At 35.5% G+C, this 20,122-nt stretch overlaps 1 protein-coding gene across 15 annotated transcripts in view; it reads right to left on the bottom strand.

Moving 5' to 3' along the window:
- Acbd6 (acyl-CoA binding domain containing 6) overlaps positions 1–20,122 on the bottom strand; it is a 148,697-nt gene extending 128,575 nt beyond the window's left edge. For 14 of the 15 annotated variants that reach the window (XR_007349984.1, XR_007349981.1, XR_007349982.1 and 11 more), the window contains exons 1-3: positions 19,820–20,116; positions 11,445–11,509; positions 8,775–8,871 (exon numbers count right to left, since the gene is read on the bottom strand). Coding sequence is in view for 11 of the 15 variants with exons in the window: in XM_048809902.1 (XP_048665859.1) it covers positions 8,775–8,871; positions 11,445–11,509; positions 19,820–20,041 (384 nt within the window). In the remaining 4 variants the exon portion in view is untranslated. Of the gene's footprint in view, positions 1–8,774; positions 8,872–11,444; positions 11,510–19,819 lie in introns of all 15 variants that reach the window. The other variant, XM_015491741.2, reaches the window with a different exon arrangement.

The raw sequence follows: 20,122 nt of genomic DNA, 5'->3' as shown, positions 1-20,122 counted from the left end.
CCAGAACAAAATTCTGCTGCTCTATAAAATTCTCTTCTAAAACAGGGTTATACTAGAGAAACATCTCTTTTAAATATTCTTCAACCTCAATAAAAGTCTCCTTCTCTTTGGTTCACACAAAGCTCAATTTGCAGTTAAATATGCCATTAACTTTCATGTTCCTACACAAAGATTACAGTATTTAACCAAGTTAATCTAAATTAATTTACACAGAATATACCTGAGAAAACATGGACAAAACCCCTATTAAAAAAGGACTAAAGACAGTAAATTCAGAATTCAATTTACATAGGTTCTTAATCCAATTTTCTATTAATTGGAAGCTATGACCGGGGTAGCTATATAAAGCAAAAATAAGCAGAAGTGTAGTACATTCAGGTATTAAGGTAACCTAACCAAACTGCACTTCTTCTTCAACCCTCCCTCTCACCACCTGACACACAGCCAGATGAGTTAAGTACTGAATAACTTTTAAGGCATGCTTTGTGCTAAACTTTAATGCTAAATCTTAGGTGGTATGGTGAGAATACAAAAAATTCAGCATGGGCCTTGGTTCCCAGGAGCCAATGGTCTGGATGTCATACTATCAAGAATAACAGTTAGATAAAAAAATTTTTCTGATTTTTTTGATACTGGGAATTGAACCTAGGGGTGATTTACCATTGAGTCACATCCCTAAGCCCTTATTTATTTATTTATTTATTTATTTATTTATTTTGAGGCAGGGTCTCACCATGTTGCTCAGGGCCTTGCTAAATTGCAGCAGTTGGCCTCAATCTTTTGATCCTCCTGCCTCAGCCTCCCTAATCACTGGGATTACAGGTGTGAGGCACCACACCCAGCCTGAAGTTCTTTGTGAGATGAAAGTTCTAATACCTGAGAAAATAAAATTTAAAGAATTACTCTCTAGCATAAGGCAACTAGAGGAAAGAAATCCAATTTAATATAAATACCTGATAACAAAAATTGATTATGAATGACAAGAAAAAAAAATATAAATTTTGACAAAAATATTTGCTAATTATAGTTTAAAATATAAATTTTGAAAGTGATGATTATCTTTATAAGTATAAACTATATGTATGAATTTATCTACTCTGACTTTAAATGAATTTTGTAGGAAAAAGACAGGCAGATGATGCTACAAAAACTAACAATGTTTGCAAAAGGATAGGTAGCTACTGGAGAGCTACATAGCCACTTATTTGGCTAGCAGAACAAAAAAGAGCAGAATGTCAGTTCTCCCATTTATGCTATATATTTTCCTGAACAATACTCAGATAAAATACAATGGATGCTTATCTAGGAGTTATCAGACCTGTAAAGTAAAAAGAAATGAAGTTATCAATAAGATTCTGAGTAAACATTAATAATTTCAGGAAAGAGAGTCAAAAACTTAAAAGGAAAAAGCAAGAGAGTAATCAGTGAAAACTAAGGTATTGTTTCTGTGAAACACACAGAAAGCCCTAGAACCTCCAGAGAATAAAACCATTTTATTTACAATGTACTGTGCTCCCTCTAGTGGTCACAAGAGGTTTTACTACAGGTGTGAAGAGGAATGGATGTGAGGAATGGAGGTGAGGTCAAAAGAGAAACCAAACACAAACTGGAAATTAACCTTCCTCTGTATCAAATGTTCAACTTACAAAGAACACATTTTGAAAAGCAACAAATTAGAGTTGACTGTTATGCAGGCAGAGAACACTCAGGAGTAGAAAGATACTTCTAAGGAATAGGACTGAATGAGTGTACAGCAAGGCACTTTGTGAAGTTTCATTTTATACTCGTCCACATTGCTAATTTCCATATGTCTGTGTTAGCATCACTAAAATATTATTTACTGCACAATGTGAGAAATACCTATACCTTTTCACAAGTTTTCAATAAGTGTTTATTTCCCTTCTTCTTCAGAGTGAAGGCTATAATCCTTATGATAAACTATACCACGTACCCAACCCCACCTTATTTTCTATTTCTCTACCCTTCATTCCCATCCAAATTTAGCCCAGGCAGGTTCTACAGCACACCAGCTATAATCCTACCACAGAGACTCAGCCTGGCTGTTCCCTCTACAGTCTATGGAAAGTTCTTAATACATTTTTGTCACTGTTTCAGTGAGCCTTCCTTGATTATCATATTAAACACAGTAACTCCAAATTATAAGCTCTTACCTTTCTTCCATTCTTTCCATAGCATTAATCTCCTTCTAATACATTACAATATTTACAAATAAGTATATGACATATACTTATTTTTCTTATTACTTATCCTTGCCAGACTGTAAACTACCTAAAAGCAAGGATTGCTCTGCTGTGTTTACCAATGGCTGTATTTCCAGACCCTAGAGTTACAACTAATACACACTAAGTGTAAAATTAATGTGTAGAATGAATAAGTAATATCAATGACACTTTAACAGGTGTTAGTAAAAAGAGGGAAAACTTACTTTGTTTTATGGAATGAATCCCAATTCTTGAATCCAAAATGAATCTCAATTAAAATCTTTTTTAAAAAAGAAACAATCTATTTTATGGAACAAGTGTTGGTAATTCTAGAATTGCAAAATAAAGCCAATTAAGATCTTTTTAAAAATTAGAGCAAAATGTCTCATTTTATATTTGGCTCAACATGAAATAGTAATCTTTTACAGATTGGGATAAATTTTAATTATATATCCAAAACACATAATATTGTCTTTTAAACAAATCTGGAAAGATCAAATTTTATAAAAAAAATGGTACCAGGCTGGGGGTGCAGCTCAGTGGAGAGTGTTTGCAACGCCCTGAGTCAGATCTCCAGAAAAGAACCACTAAAAAACCAAAACAAACAAACAACAACTACCAAAACTGGAAGTCATCACACTATGGAACAACAACCTCCTCAAAAAAAGCCATGAGGGGCTGGGGATGTGGCTCAAGCAGTAGCGCACTCGCCTGGCATGCGTGCGGCCCGGGTTCGATCCTCAGCACCACATACAAACAAAGATGTTGTGTCCGCCGAAAACTGAAAAATAAACATTAAAATTCTCTCTCAAAAAATAAAAAAATAGCCATGAAAATTATCAGGTATGATCTAGGAACTACAGGAAAAACCCCTGATTCTTCAATTTGGAAAACATTCTCCTCTTCCAGAAGTGTTATTATGTTTATCAGGCTATTTATTATTTTCCAGAGTAGAAAATACATTAAACTTACTACATGGCTTACAGCTTAGTGGTCCTACTGTATGTGTCAATACTATTTATTTACAGGCAAGGCTGACACTTTAGCACAGGGTTACTTCATGGTTCAGGACATTCACATTAAAAAGAATCTTAATCTCCCAAGGGACCAATGAGTCAATTAAGTAGCAGTAAAAACAAGGTGACTGGGATGCAATTATTTTCCAGTTTCACCAAGGTTTTTACAAAACTGCCCTTGCATATTCATCAAAACTCATGAAATTACACATTTAAGATTTTTGCATTTCAGTGTATATAAACTTTACCTTAAAATAAACTCCTGTAAACAGAGAACTTAAGTTAGTAAATCTGCCTTTCACAGTGGTCAGCAATTCTGAAACTACTTTCTTTTCTAGGCTGGAGCAAATAAGTTAATATATTGAGGATACTGGAAGCCAGGTTTTTGTTAAAGAAATGAGTTACAAATATAGAAAGAAGGCAAGAACATACCTGACAGTATCGGGCTGGAAGTTAAAGGTATCAACATGGTTTTTAATAAGTAAGAAGATTAATATATAAGTATTTGTATAGAATATACATGCAACAGTTTCTGAGGATGTGTCTGTACATGCTATTTATTTTCCTGAACAATACTCAGATAAAATACAATGGATGCTTATCTAGGAATTATCTAGGAGAGAGTTATGTAGGATGCTTATCTAGGAGAGTGGTGACATTGAATGGGAGAGCAGTGACTGAGATTGGGGATCTCTGATGACTTCATGGCTGTGGCACACCTGCAGCCTAGGAATGTTTGTGCAAGGGTAAAGGATGCCTAGCTGCTATGGTGATGCCCTGTCCGAGGAGGCTCTGTGCAAAGGCCTTATCAGCTTTAACCTTGATCTCAGGCACATAGCTTCCAGGGATAGAGGAATTCTCATGCTAGACAACCTCAATATTTCACCAACCGTACTACTCCTGAGCCTGCCTGTTTAACAGTAACTTTAAACAGTGGGCCTCCTTGAGCACTACACAAAGCTCCTGACATTGTACATTGTAACTGTGGAAAAGCTGCATAGATGTTTCCAGTTCTGTAACTTTCCTGAGTACAAAGAATAATGCTTGCATAGTCTTTAACCTGATAATGAAACATATATAAATAGATGTAGAATGTGGTCATACTTCATCAGGGAGGGCACCAAATCTAGTGACTGGTATCTTTACAAAAGAAAGGAGAGGGAGATTTGGACACAGACATGGGAAAGAAAACCATTTGAAGACAGAGGCAGAGACTGGAGCTAAACCACAAGCCAAGGAATGTAGGGTCACCAGAAGCTGGAAGAGGCAAGGAAGCATTCTTTATAACCTTCAGAGGAAGCGCAGCTCTGCTAATACCTTCCACTAGACTTCTAACTTCCAGATCTGTGAGAGAATATATTTCTGTTGTGAGTTTGTGGTACTTTGTTACAGTTGTGGCAGGAAACTAATACAGCCTGGCACATTTTGAGTCAGAAAGCAAGAAAATGCTCCAAGAATGTCGACATTGATCAAAAGGATGGGGAGGAACCATCTCAAAAGTATCCTAGTAGTCACATAAATTATTTTAATGGATTATACCCCATTGAATAAAATAGAAATCCATGATTGTAAATTCATAAATACATGAATATTGGGTAAGGCAATCCACCATGGGTCCTGACTGTCCCTTCACATTCTTATTCAGTAAACAAGGCCCTTACTACTCACCACCTGGGCCATTTCTCAGGATTGTGTGTAGAGCATGCCACCTTCAGGGATGAGGTAATCTCTCTTCAACCCCCGACAAAGCACAGGTTTACTTCCACCAGCTATAAAAGTGGTGAATTCCACAACTCAGTGCTCCTTCCCTATAGCATAAACTGCTGAGTATGCAGGAAACCAACCAGGCCTACCTGTGTAGACCCTGAAGGACTTGGGGGACATGAGAAATCAATGCAAACCAAATGAAGCTCACACAGCTTGCCATAAGTCATGAATAATAAAGTCCTTTGGCTGGGACCCAGGAGTCATGTACCTTCCGCCAGCATTTAAGAAACAGTAACAGGCTAACTTGGGTTACAAATAGAGTAAAATGTCGGACTTTTACAGTTCTTGACAATGAATGAGGGAAAAGGGAAAGTCACTCTTGCAGTTGAATGATATATAATAAATGCAGAAGAAATAATGGAGTTTGAAAAACATTTGTGAATATTAGGTGAACTAATACTTGAAATCTTGTTGGAAAAAGGATACTTACATAGTCTCAAAATGTGTCCCCACAAATTACTCATCAATTACTAAGGAACTTTTCAGAAGAGATATCCTGGACACCACTATTAACCAAGTGATCAAAATTAACATCACCAACACTAGGACAAACAGGTATGTACTTCGTGATACTGAGGACATGAGGCTTTGATATTCTTCCTAAAAATGTACATACTGAATCTAATTATAAGGAAATATCAGGCAAATCCAAAATGAGACACATTGTCCAAAATTGGCTTATATTGTTCAAAAATATCACAGTCAAAAAGGAAAAGGAAATCAGGAGAAATATTCCAGATTAAAGGAGACTAAAGAGACAGGACAACAAAAATACAGCTGAGTTAAACCATGGACCAGAATTTTAGAAATAACTATGAAGGATATTATTAAGGTAAATGATAATTTTGAATATGGACTGTAGATTCCACAATAATGATGAATCAAAGTTAAAATTCCTGATTTAGAGGGCTAGGATTGTGGCTCAATACAGCACTCGTCTAGCACATGCGAGGCCCTATGTTCAATCCTCAGCACCACATAAAAATAAATAAATAAAATAAAGGTTGTGTCCAACTACAACTAAAAAATAAATATTTTTTAAAAATTCCTGATTTTGACAATAAAGACATTTATATAAGAGAAGACCATTGTGCTTAGGAAATACTGAAATATCTAGTGGTAAAGAAATATGATATCTCTAATTTACCTTGAATAGTTTAGAAATATTATGTATATATGTGTTTAGAGAGAATGATAAAGGAAATATAACTGATGAATGTAGATAAAGGCCATACAGAAGATCTTTGTACCTATGAAACTATTTATTTATTTATTTATATTTATATATGACAGTGGAGTGCATTATAATTCTTATTACACATATAAAGCACAATTTTTCATATCTCTGGTTGTATACATAGTATATTCACACCAATTCATGTCTTCATACCTGTACTTTGGATAATAATGATCATCACATTCCACCATCATTAATAGCCCCATGCCCCTCCCTTCCCCTGCAACCCCTCTGACCTATCTAAAGTTCGTCTATTCCTCCCATGCTCCCTCTCCCTATCCCACTATGAATCAGCCTCCTTATATTTAAAAAAAAAAACAAAAACATTCGACATTGGGTTGGAGTTGTGGCTCAGCAGTAGAGTGCTCGCTTAGCACATGCAAGGCACTGAGTTAGATCCTCAGTACCACATAAAAATAAATAAAATAAAGGTATTGTGTCCAACATATGTGTGTGTGTGTGTGTGTGTTTGTACACACACTGAGCCACAACCCCGGCCCTTAAACAACATATTAATTTTTAAATTTCATTTTTATTTTACTTAATGAATCAAGTAATTCATTAAAGAACGCTAATGTGCCTTTGGTTTTGTATGGTTTACTCAAGTATATGTTCAATAAGTGAGATTTAGATGCTTTTACAAAGAGTCCTTAATACCTTCTGGATTTCCATAAGGAAGAACAACCTGACAATATGAAATCTGAAAGCATTTGTAAGAGTCATAGTTAATGGGATTTAACTGAGTAATTAAGGTAATGAAGGTAAGAAATTATAACTTCTTTCATTTATCAGAATTTAAATACTCAAATACTTTCAGAGGCCAAGGATCAGAAAGAACCAAGTCATAAATCAATCAAGAAAAACTGAGATCACTGACTAGGCCTAATAAGTATTCTATCTAAAGACACTCATATTCAAGTTTTTGTCTCATTTTTTAAACACCGTGCCACATTTGTTCAGGCTGAGTTCAGCTCAGGGGGCATGTATTTTGACCACTGAATTTCAGATATGAAGCCTTTAGGGCATTTATAATATATACTATCTGTGGTATTTTATGATAAAATGGAAAATTTCTAAGAATAAATTCTCAGTGAATATCAAAAACATTAGATGATTTAAATTATTTCCAAAAGGCAGTCATATCATTCAAGATATCTTAAGCTGGCTCCTTCTTTGTACTCTTAATTAAGATACACTTTAACATGTCGTACTACCTAATCTCTTAAGGTTCCTAGCAACTCTGAGAGTTTAAGATTCTATGACTGCTGGAACAAAAACATCATACTGGTAACAACTACATACCCATGAGTTTAATTATTATAAAACAATGAAAATTACTGAATTAATCCACCACTAAAATGTTTGGCCTAAATATTTTCATTTAAAAAATTCATTTGCACTTGTTTTCATTACAAAGCAACCTCTATCATGCCTAATACCATTAACCACGTTTTAAAAAAAAAAAAAATATATATATATATATACACACACACATATATTAAGAGAGAGAGAGAGAGAATTTTTTTTTAATATTTATTTTTTAGTTTTTGGCGGACACAACATCTTTATTTGTATGTGGTGCTGAGGATCGAACCCGGGCCGCACACATGCCAGGAGAGCGCGCTACCGCTTGAGCCACATCCCCAGCCCTAAAATATATTTAAAAATAGAGGGCTGGGGTTGTGGCTCAGTGATAGAGCTTTTGCCCAACATGTGCGAGGCCCTGGGTTCGATCCTCAGTACCACATAAAAATAAATTAAAAAATAAAATAAAGGTATTGTGTCCAACTACATAAATAAACAAATATTTTAAAAAAATAGAATAGCAATCCATCTTTATTAAATTCTTTCGGGATATTTTCCAATAAGAACACTGGAAAGATAGGGTATAGTGAATATCCAATGTCCCCAAAGCTCAAAACAATCTCTTATTCCACTGGATTCCCTATCATTTGTATTTCTGTTTCTCTATACTATTAAACTTTTTTTATGTTTCAGTGTCTCCATTATACTTTACATAATAAGAGAAAACATGTCCTATATGTCTTTTATTCCTATCAAAAAATATAGGGTACAGAAGGGTACTCTAAAAAAAAAAAAAAAAGAAAAAGAAAAAACAATCTCAGAGAAATTTTTCTTTCCCCAAGATAATAATGAAGACCTCAAGAGAAACACTTTCAAATTCTAAAATGAACTGAATTCGTACATGATTGACTGAAGTTATCACACTTTAAAAAAATTCTCTACATGCATAGCACATAAAAACCCTGGGTTTGATAATCCCCAGCACCACAACAAATAAATAAATAAAAAACAAAACAAAACTCCATTCTATGTCAGAGAAGTTGTCAGAATCAGTAGCTGATTATGTTAATATTTAAGCAATAATTTTCTCAGAAAATACTGCAATAACTATACTCTTTTGAGGAAGTAAAATTTCAGTACATTACTTAACCCAAAGCTTAGTTTTTAAACATTTTATCTGAGAGAAAGATAAGGTTTTGCCAAGTATGATGTCCAGTTAAGTCTTACCTGAGGATTCCAACCTGGATCTAATGTTTTAACTACTGCGACATATTCCTGCATTGCTTGACTGGGGCTCAAGTCACCAAGTGCTTTCCACGCTTCCCTACGGTACAGAAAATCCAAAATGACCCATCATTAAATATGTGAATAAAGCAAAGTATATTACTATTTATTATTAAAAATTTACATACATATTTCAAGGGTCTGGTAAATAGAGATGCATTAAGCTATGCATAAAGGAGAAGCCCTCTCTTTTTGCATTTATATGGACCAACAGCAATATAAATCTTATCACTCCAAGTAAGGAGACTTCTTGGAAATTTTTCTCCTAATTGCCTTCTCCCATGAAATTTTAATAAAACAAATAAACTGAATATCTGTTGAATTTTCAAAGATCACAAACCATTGTAACCTAAGATTTTAATCACTTCTCCAAATACAATTTTCACCCTTATTAAGAACATATGGCCTATAGACCAACAGAAGTAGTTCCCATCTTATGAATTAATATGCTTATGGCATTTGGCAGTATAGAAACAAATCATCACAAAAGAAAAAATATTCCTTCGGAAAATGCATCAAGCTTCTTAGTTAAGATTCAAGAAATCACCTTCCCCTTCTGTTTTCCATAAGCTACCACAATCTGATGTTGAGGCCTTGGTTGGAGATTTCAAAAATGAAGGGAGGTGAAGCAGAATTAAGAATACTAATGATAAGCAAGGAAGGAATTTCTGATAGTATAAACACCAAGAGTAACATTTTAGTCCTCAGTATCCTTTTGAGTCAACCCTTTCTTTTGTTTTAAGCAGGCTGCTAAGACAGTCCTTCTTCTTGGTTTGACCCTCCAATTTTCTACATCCAACCACGGTTTCTTAATTTTCCTGATCCTTTGAAAAACAATCCAGTCCCACAGTTTTGTCACGACCTTCCTGCTCCTATGATGAAGAAACATCTTCCTGAGGCTTTCTAAATTTATTTCTACTCAATCTCTTCAGAGTTAATTGTTTACATTGAAACACTTCACCCCTAACAGTATCAGCTTATGTCAAACACAGGAAATTTTTCATCAATACTATAATACAGAGAACAAATAGTCAGACTTCCCTGATTGTCTCAACAATGTCCTTTATGACTTTCTTCACCCAGACCAGGAGCCAATCAAGATTCACATAGAGCAATGAATTTTATTTACTTTAACCTTTTTGACTTTCATGATGTTGACATTTCTTAAAAACCATTTTCCAAAAGTTAAAACCAATTAAAAATGTTTCAGAACCAATTTAAAGTTTTTTTTAAAGCCAATTGTTTTGTAAAATACCCCTCAGTTTGGGTTTGTCTCATTGTTTCCTTTACAAAAATGATTAATCATGATTATAATCAGGTTTAGTATTTCAGCAAGAGCAATATATAGGTGACATGTCCTTTACAATGCATCACCCTTGGGGGAAACATGATGTTAGCCTGTCCCATCACTGATAAGATTAATGAGTTAGTAATGGCAATATCCACAAGCTTTCTCTTATAATTAGTAAGTACAAGTATTCTCCTTCATAATTAATAAGTAAACTGTGGGTCAGGTTGTGTAAATATTGTTCTTCAATAGTTTTCCATATAATGTTTTAGCATCAATGATGATTCTTGCCTGAATTAATTATTAGGATAGCTGTAAAATATAAACAGTTCTTAATTCTAAAATCAATGGTCAAACAGGCAATATGTAGAGAAAAATAATGGTGAAGTTACAAAATTTCACAAATTTAAACAAAAAAATCACAATAAAAGTTTTATCAGGTATTCCCTAGAACAGTAGTAAATTGCCAGGGAACTGCTTGTCATAAGCAAAGAAAACTTGTACCAGAATGTAAATCAAAGCACTGCTTCCTTTATTGTAAATTTCCTCCTTCACCCTGCCCCCCAAAAAAGCGATATAAAATATTCTACCAGAAAAAAAAAAAAGGTTTGATTTGAAGAATTTGAAGAAAACCTATAACTAAGGTTCTCTAATATATGCAACTTCTCTTTTTTCACATAAACCAGGAAAAAAAAATAAGGCCTCATATAAGGAAACCACTGAATTACAAGTGGAAAAAAACCTGGGATGAGTATAATCTTTATTTATTCAGAAAAGTGGAGTTAGTCAGGATCTGGCTTTGGATTCCCACCTTCTTTCCAAAAAAATTATGATAAAAACTTTTTTCCTGCAGTGTAGGTAGAACAAGGAAGAGAACAGTGCCAAGAGAGCCAAGGGGTTAAAACTGATAGGGAGAAGAGTTCAAAATGGGGATTGATCCTACTATTCTCCTCAAGGCTATCCCCTTGGCTTTCTCTCAAAGATGCCTCCAGAGGGGCAGAGTGGTGACCCCTTAGAGGCTGTACAGTAGCAAAAAAATTTTACGCAATAGCTCTGATGGATATTCTCATACATACATTTCCTATGGACAGAAGCACATTTGTTGTGAACTACTTATATTCCAACGTCACTGCATAAGAATCCTTTAGAAGTCTTAGCTAAAAGAAGATTCTTTTAATCCCTCTCCCAATTGCCTGTCATTATCACAGTCTACAGTAGAGAGAGATTAATATAAAAATAATTCTTTAATCTGCTCACTACTTTCTAATTCCTAAACACCTAAATCATTTCCATCAGCCTCATTAAAGAGTCCAAGAATTTCTTACCATTTTTGCTTTCCTTCAAAATCAAAGAAGCCTGGTTTAGGAGTATTGCAATTTCCAACTTTGACCTAAATGAGGAGGTTAAAAAAAAAATTAAGAACTTATTTTTCAAAGAAATGTCAAAAACTTTCTTTTCGAATTTGTTTAATAACTATGGATTCGAAAATATGCATCTATATAGAATAACAAAATTTAACATTTTTTGCAAATGCAAACAACAAACCAAACTTAAAAATACACATAGCTTTAGCTAACTATAAAAAAATTGTTATCTAATACTATATTTACAAAACACTGTGGGTGACAGTTTCATTCCTTAGAAGAACAATTATAAGGCAAATTATAAAATAGATTATGTAGTCTTTCTCAACACTATAATAAAGAACTTTTAACAAATTAACAAACTTTAAAGTTCAGTTTTTCAAGAATCCATGAAAAAATATTGTTTCTTTATGCTGATTCTTATAATGCTACTTGCATCCCATCTCTCCCGAATTCCAGGATAAAGTGTACTACTTTTAAAATGGCCTATTATGAAATTCAACAATATGAATTTAGTGCCAAAAGCCTTGCAAAAAATTTCAAGTGTTCTCAACAACAACAATATAAATTCTATCTATTCCACAATAATCTTGTCAATACTTATTTTTTTGGTCTTCAAATGACATCAATGGCTAAATTACAGATTATTTTCATTATGAATATGTACAAATGAAATTCATACAAATGCAGAATTCACCATGCAGTCCATGGCTGCCACTGCAGAATCTCCCTTCCTTATGAACTCTTAATAGCATTTATTCTGTATATCTCTTGTGGCATTTTGACATTTTCTACTGCATTAGGAAGTTCTGCGTAAAGTCTTGTCTTTTTATTAGAACACAACCTCTAAGAAACTATTCTTAACTCACCCATAGCAATTATCTACTTCTCAGGGGCATTCCTGATATTTCTATTATTCTTGCATAGTTGCATTTTGCTAAAATTAAACTGATGCCTTTACCCAGCCATACTGATCTACTCACTGCCTTAGGGATTTTTAGTTCTGTGTTTTGCTCATATTATTTCAATCTTTTGAAATGCCTTCTCTTCTTCCCTAGGTTTTCAAAATGCTATATCTCCTTTCTGTCTTGCTCAAGGTTCAGATTCTAAGCACCCTTTCAGTGTACAATGATTTTATCCACCTCTGAATTCAGAAAAATTATCACCTCTCTCATTTCCTGAGCAATTAATCTCATGGCCCTCTGGCTGTTATTAAAATGTATGCTTTTATAGAAGCAGCCCTGTTATGATAGGCTGGAGGGAAGAAAAGGTGAGAAAGTAATGCCTGTCTTGAACAGTCTCACCATAGACCAAACACATGACTTGAGTTATTATAAGTGAACCACACGATAATCCTGCAAGGAATGACATTACAAACTCATTTGATAAATGAGGAAAAAGAATCTCGGGAGGGTTGTCTCAATTCACATGTTAGCAAATACTGAATTAATAGTCAGGATTTGAATCCTGGCCTGTTGGATTGCAAAGTCCAATATTCCTTCACTACATCATTCTGCCTTAGGTGTTACAGAAATGAGGCTTCAGTTCTGGTGTCTCTAAAATCAAATGAATTATTGGATTGCCAGAAATATGGATAAGATAAACTATATAAACTATAAAACATCTTAAAAATAACAATTATTAATATTTTTACATTTTTGTCTAAATGTCATCCAGAAACAGAAACCAATGCCAGTTATCTGTTCTTTCTTTCTCCAACAGTATTAGTCTCAGCTAGACACATGGTCATCCAACTGAAATAGTATATGTGGCCACGCAACTTCTGTCTAGGTTTTGGGAACCGGATGTGTACGAAAATTATAAAAATATCTTCCTTATAAAGAAAAGGGGCTTGTTATCCCCTTTCCCTTTGACTTGATTAGAACATGTATATGGTGATGGTGACCCTCTCTGGCCATGGGAAGAGGAATCTTAATTTGAGACTTTATGGTCTTAAGATCCTTTTACACTATTAAAAATTAAGGACCCCAAGGAGCTTTTGTTCATGTGGATTATATCTACTGATATTTACCATGTTAGAAGTTAAAATACTTAAGATATATTAATTCATTTGAAAATAACAATAAACCCACTGCATGTCAACAAAATAAAAAATGTTTTATGAAGAATAACTATATATTACTAAATTTTAAAAAAATAGTGAGAAAAATGGCACTGTTTTACATTTTGTAAATCTCTTTAAAGTCTGGCTTAGTTGTAGTCTCATATTTACTTCTATATCCAATCTATTGTTATGTGTTGCTATGGTTGAAGTTTATAAAGAAAATTCAACTTCACATAGATATGTTGTTAGAATACTAAGAAGTTATTTTGATCGCATTTTCAGGTAACTGTGGATATTGTTCTTTTGATATTACACCAAAATTCAACAATAGTAATTCCTTTAAGGTTAGCTGTAATGTGGAATCTGGGCTTACATCAATGAATTTTTCACACTGTCTCACTGAAAACCATTGGTCTGATGTACACTTTTTGAATTGATCTTTTACCCACACGTGTTTTGTAACACTGCCCGGTGAAATGTTTAAAAAATATAGTTCACTGAGTTACGCAGATTTTCCAAATGTTGATGTATTTCTTTTTTTTTTTTTTTTTAATATTTATTTATTTTTAGTTATCGGCAGACACAACATCTTTGTATGTGGTGCTGAGGATCGAACCCGGGCCGCACGCATGACAGGCGAGCGCGCTACCACTTGAGCCACATCCCCAGCCCATGATGTATTTCTTTGTACATTAAAAGTTCACAGGGCTGGGGTTGTGGCTCAGAGGAAAAGCGCTCACCTAGCATGTGTGAGGCACTGAGTTCGATGCTCAGCACCACATAAAAATTAAATAAAGATATTGTGTCCACTTATAACTAAAGTATAAATATTTTTTTAAAAAGTTCACATTCATTATTTTCATTGCTTTTAAAAAAAAATTTTAAGTACTAGGATGCTGTCAAGCTCATGGCAGCAGATTTTCTAAACTTCTAATTTTCTAGAGGGTTTAAATGTTATCATTGGCAACAAATATTTTCAATTGTTTTCCTTAAAGGCAAGGGCTCATTTCTCTCATTTTCAAGAAATTGTATGCCAAATAACCAAATATGAATACACACAGTTTATCTGTCAGTTGTTCTGTTAAGTCAAAATGATTTTCCATGGTAAAAAGTGGGTAGTTTAGTTTGCAACTCAGAAATCACATAAGTGCTTTTCCTCAAAACAGCAACATATTCTGATGCATCAGAGGTGCCTTGGGTGTACCTCCCATTTCATCACACACAATGTCAAAGAGACTTGTATTCAAGGGTTAATTTTTTTTAAAAACACTAAATGTTTTTTTAAATTATAGGTGGACACATACCTTTATTTTATTTATTTTTTTATGTGGTGCTGATGATCAAATCCAGTACCTCACATGTGGTAGGCAAGTGGTCTACCACTGAGTTACAGCCCCAGCCCCTCAAGAATTAATATTAAATAAAAACAAATAATATACTTGAGTATATGGTGTTTAAAAAATACACATGACTATTGATAACAGTTTGCTATCACTGCTTTGATTCATACTAAGGAATCGGTTGTTTTATTCAACATGACAGCATAGGAAAAATTCAACAATGTCTTAGTATTATTATGAAAATAATTTTGACCTTATGAAACCCAGAGCATGTCTCAGGAATTCACAGGGGTCCATGGACCACAATTAGAGAACTGCTGCCTTAGGGGATGATTGAGCTATAAGACAATAAGCAGAAGTCCCTGGATGATCTCATGAAAGAAAGCCACCCTACCAACTCTGGATCACCTACCTCTAGATCATTTTCTGAGATAAACAAAGGCTCAGCAATTGACCCTGTATCCTAACTGACATGGAAACTTTTCTAACTCCCAAGTTTAAAGAATAGTTCTGGATCTAGAAGACTGAGAAAACATAACAGCAGTTTCTGAATCATTTATGAAGCAGGGATATGCACCACTTTAACAGAGTATCAAAATTCTGTTCTCTAACATAGGTAGGTAGGTATGGTAGGTGCGTGGGTAGGTAAACAGATAGGTAGGTAGGTAGGAAGAAAGAAAGGAGGAAAATATATGTAGTGCCCTTGAAGCAGAATATTTCAACAAAGGTTGCCAAGAACAAATGCCAGGGAATCGAGTATGCTCAAGTTAAAGGAGGATATGCAGAGTATCTTTGATTCTGCTAGTAGTGGAGGATCTTTGTTGGGGTTTCGATATGAGGTATCCCCCAAAGCTCACCTGTGTGACAATACAAGAGGGTTTAGAGGAGAAATAATTGTGGTATAACATTAATCAGTGAATTAATCCCTGATGGGATTATCTGGGTGGAGGCTGGAGGCAGATGGGGTGTGGCTGGAGGAAGTGGTTCATAGGGGGCATGGCTATGGGGTATATATTTGTATATGGCAAGCAGAGATCTCTCTTTCTCTCTTCTTCTTCCTGATCATAATGTGAGCTGCTTCCCTCTGTCACACTCTTCCACCAAGATGTCCAGCCTCACCTCAAGCCCCCAGGAATGGAGCCTGCTGTCTATGGACTGAGACCTCTGAAACTGTGAACACCCAAATAAACATTTCCTCCCCTAAAATTGTTCTGGTCAGATCTTTTACTCGCAAAAGAGAACTAGTTGTCTAAAACAATCTTATCAAATGAATCCAACAGGAATTTGAAATTTTCACTGCCTTTCATTTCACAGGTATCAATGAGTTATCTTCTGTTGAGAGATTGCAGGCTAATACACAGAGGAAACAAAAAACTATTAAATGATTTGATCTTTTTGAAACCTAATTAAAAAGATAATTGTGAAGTCATAGTGTATCTGAGACTAAAAGAGCTAAGATTTTAACTAGGTTAATTTAGATCTCTGCCTGAGAAAATAAGGTTCATCTCTTAGCTTATTTTTATCATCTTCCTGCCAACAATCTTACCTCATTTAGCCTCCAAAATGGGATGCTAATCCAAGTAGAAAATGTCACTTGGTAAGAAATTTCGATCCATCTTGCAGACACTGTATCAGGCTTCAAACTTCATTATTCTACCAAAGATGCTATTTTGGGGGGATGGGGGAATTGAACTCAGGAGCATTCAACCACTAAGCCACATCCCCAGCCCTATTTTTTTTTTTTTTTTTTTTTTAATTTAGATACAGGGTCTCACTGAGTTGCTTAGCACCTTGCTTTTGTTGAGGCTGGCACTGAATTCACAATTCTCCTGCCTCAGCCTCCCAAGCCACTGGGCCAAAGATGCTATTTTTAACACTGTCTCAGAATTCTGCTAGAAATAAAATTTAGGAGAGACTGATTAAAAATATGTGGTCCAGTGTCAGATCTAACATGCATAATCTTATTCTCTAATAATGAAGAATTTTATTTTCAAATACAAAATAGCCTAAACATAGACTATAAGATTACATTCTTGGAAGAATGAAGGACAATATTCCTTCAGACTATCTGGATGAATTGAATACAACAGAGATAAATGGTGGCCAACTAACAGGTGTCTATAGTTCACTCATGACTTAGAAATCAGTACTTAACAATAATGACATCAATATCAATAAATAAATATCCAAAGAAAGAAAAAGATTGTTTCCTAGGGAATCTGGAGAAAATTAGCTTTATACTGCCCAGAGAAACATCTGTCAGACATGCTATATATAGGTCCTAGCATAATGTTGAGTAAATAGTTGTCAAATTTACTCAATAGTTTCTTTCTAAAGTTATTAGGATAAAGTAAATGCCCCCAAAGAAAATAAATATCCAGAACTCTTGCAAGAAAGCTACTTCCAAGGCAGGCCAATTGTAGGACAACTTTCATTCAATACTATAATTTATACCATTTGTACCTATATCTCTCAAGTCACATTAATTAACATTCATAATCATCCATCTTCAAAATAAGGTTCATCTCTATTCAGTACATTCAGCTTAAGAAAACAGGGGAACCCCCTACAACTAACTACTTTATTAAAAACAATACATAGGGTACATGGAAAAATATGTCATTATACCAAGATGCAAAAAGAAAATTAAGATGTTGTTAATAAAAATAAAATAGGCTATAATCCAGAACTTCATTTCATCCAGAGTTCCAAAGATCCAGAGTTTTCCTGAGCTGTAATTTAACTCATTATCAGTCATTTTTCATGTGTTTAAATCTAGATTCCTCAAGTACTTTGTAAGCCTCTTAGGGGCAAGCATCATGATGCTTTTGCTTCTTTGCATTATTTGTAGACATGACATGAAGATGTTGAAAAGGGCTGGGGTTGTAGCTACAGCGTTTGCCTAGCTTGTCTAGCACATGTGAGGCATTGGGTTTGATCTTCAGCACCACATAAAAATAAATAAATAAAATAAAGGCACTGTGTCTATCTACAACGTGTGTGTGTATATTATATATATAAATATGTATATAAATAAATGTATACATACACACACACACACACATATATATTAAAAAAGATAAATAAAACCCCAGCCCAGTGGCACACACCTGTAATCCCAGCAGCTTGGGAGGCTAAGGAAGGAAGATCATGAGTTCAAAGCCAGCCTCAGCAATGATGAGGCACTAAGTAACTTAGTGAGACCCTGACTCCAAATAAAATGCAAAAAAGGGCTGGGGATGTGGCTCAGTGGTTGAGTGCCCCTGAGTTTAATACCCAGTACCAAAAACAAAAAGATGCTGAACTAATATTTGTTGACTATGAGAAAGTGATTAATTTTCCTTCTGGTAACCAATCAATGACTTCTTTGAATAAGAAACTAAATGTCTTTTTTTATTGTTGTTATACTGACATTGAACCCAGGGGTACTTTACCATTGTACTACATCCCCATCCTTTTTTAATTTTTATTTTTGAGACAGGATCTCCCTAAATTGCTGAATGCTGCAATCAGCATGGCCAAACTGATGGTACCAGCGAGGGACAATGGGAAATTAGGAAAGAAAGACTCACACACAGATATGAAGTAAATAGCTGAGATCAGGTGGAGCGCTGCTCCCTGATGGTGGAGCGTTGCTCCCTGATGGAGAAGCAGATCTAAGAGTTAAGCCAGCAATTTTTATTTATGTATGTCTCATTATCAGGTTAAAGAACATGCAAGCATTATTCTTTGTACTCAGGAAAGTTACAGAACTAGAAACATCTATGCAGCTTTTCCACAGTTACAATGTACAATGTCAGGAGCTTTGTGTAGTACTCAAGGAGGCCCACTGTTTAAAGTTACTGTTAAACAGGCAGGCTCAGGAGTAGCACAGTTCAAAACTGTAAATATTGAGGTTGTCTAGCATGAGAATTCCTCTATCCCTGGAAGCTATGTGCCTGAGATCAAGGTTAAAGCTGAAAAGGCCTTTGCATAGAGCAGGCAGAGCATCACCATAGCAGCTAGGCATCCTGTGTTCTTGCACAAACATTCCCAGGCTGCAGGTGTGCCACAGCCATGAAGTCATCAGAGATCCCCAATCTCAGTCACCGCTCATCCATTCTCTTTACTGCTCTCCACAGATGAAGTCCCCTTAACTGCTGAGGTTGGCCTCAAACTTACCAAACTGCTGTGTCAGCCTCTCAAGTTGCTGGTATTAGAGGCATGCACCACCATGCCTGGCTTAAATGTGTCTTATATGAGTACTAACACATTTCCATATTTCCAGGTAAAGTTCAGAACCTTAGAGTTAGGAGTTATAATCTAGATCTGACAGATGTGTCTATATGACTCTAGGCAAGGAGCCTACTCTTTGGTAAATGAAGGGAATTATCTCATCTGGTGTTTATAGCTGTAAAATTTTTATGATTTTACCTAACAGAAACATATTCAGCCAAAACATAATTCAAATTATATTTAAGGTTTTTTAAAAAATCACAATCAATGTAGTAATATTTTATTTTGTATTGCAGCACCTTATTCATTACAATCCTGTTATTCCCTTAGATCTCAAAATATTTTTAATAACATTACCATATTTACTTCAATATGTCCCTTTGGCAAGAGTAAATGAATGCTAAATCTTATTTTATCATCCTCATTTTGTAAAGGTTCCGAGGCTGGTAAAGTACAAGGTCACTGAGTAAGAGAAGACACAGAAAAACTGTCATTCTATGTCCAGCTAAGTAAATAGCCCTCCTGGCAGACAGATCTTTTCCATGTCCAGAATGATGCTAACAGCAGTTAATCAAAACACACACACACACACACACACACACACACACACACACCCTTCATTTCGCCTAGCCATTAATCATGCACGTTGGCTATCAGTTTTTGGAGGAACACGACGACCCCCTGTGTCTCTTACATCCACCTCTTCCCAGCTTTACCTGCTTGTACCTGGCATACAGGTATAAGAGCTGCTCTCTGCTGGCCACCTGAATCAGGCTCTGGAGGTGCGCGGCAGCCTTCTCAAACAGCTCCGCCAGGTTCCTGGACGCCTCGGTCTCGGGGTTCTGGGGGGATTCCACATCCCCGGAGTCGTCGCCTGAGCTCAGCTCTCCACCGCTGTCGCCCGTGGTGGCCCCCGCGGGCAGGAATGGTGTGGCCATGTCTCCTCGCTCTGTCCGTCCCTCTGTGGCTGGGCCGCCCGGCTCAGACCCGAGGTCAGGCCGGCTGGGGCCGGGGCCCAC

This window comes from Marmota marmota, unplaced genomic scaffold (assembly GCF_001458135.2).
Source record: "Marmota marmota marmota unplaced genomic scaffold, marMar, whole genome shotgun sequence".
Lineage (NCBI taxonomy): Eukaryota > Metazoa > Chordata > Mammalia > Rodentia > Sciuridae > Marmota > Marmota marmota.
Note: the sequence above shows the minus strand (reverse complement) of the source record. Positions and strands in the feature narration are given on the sequence as shown.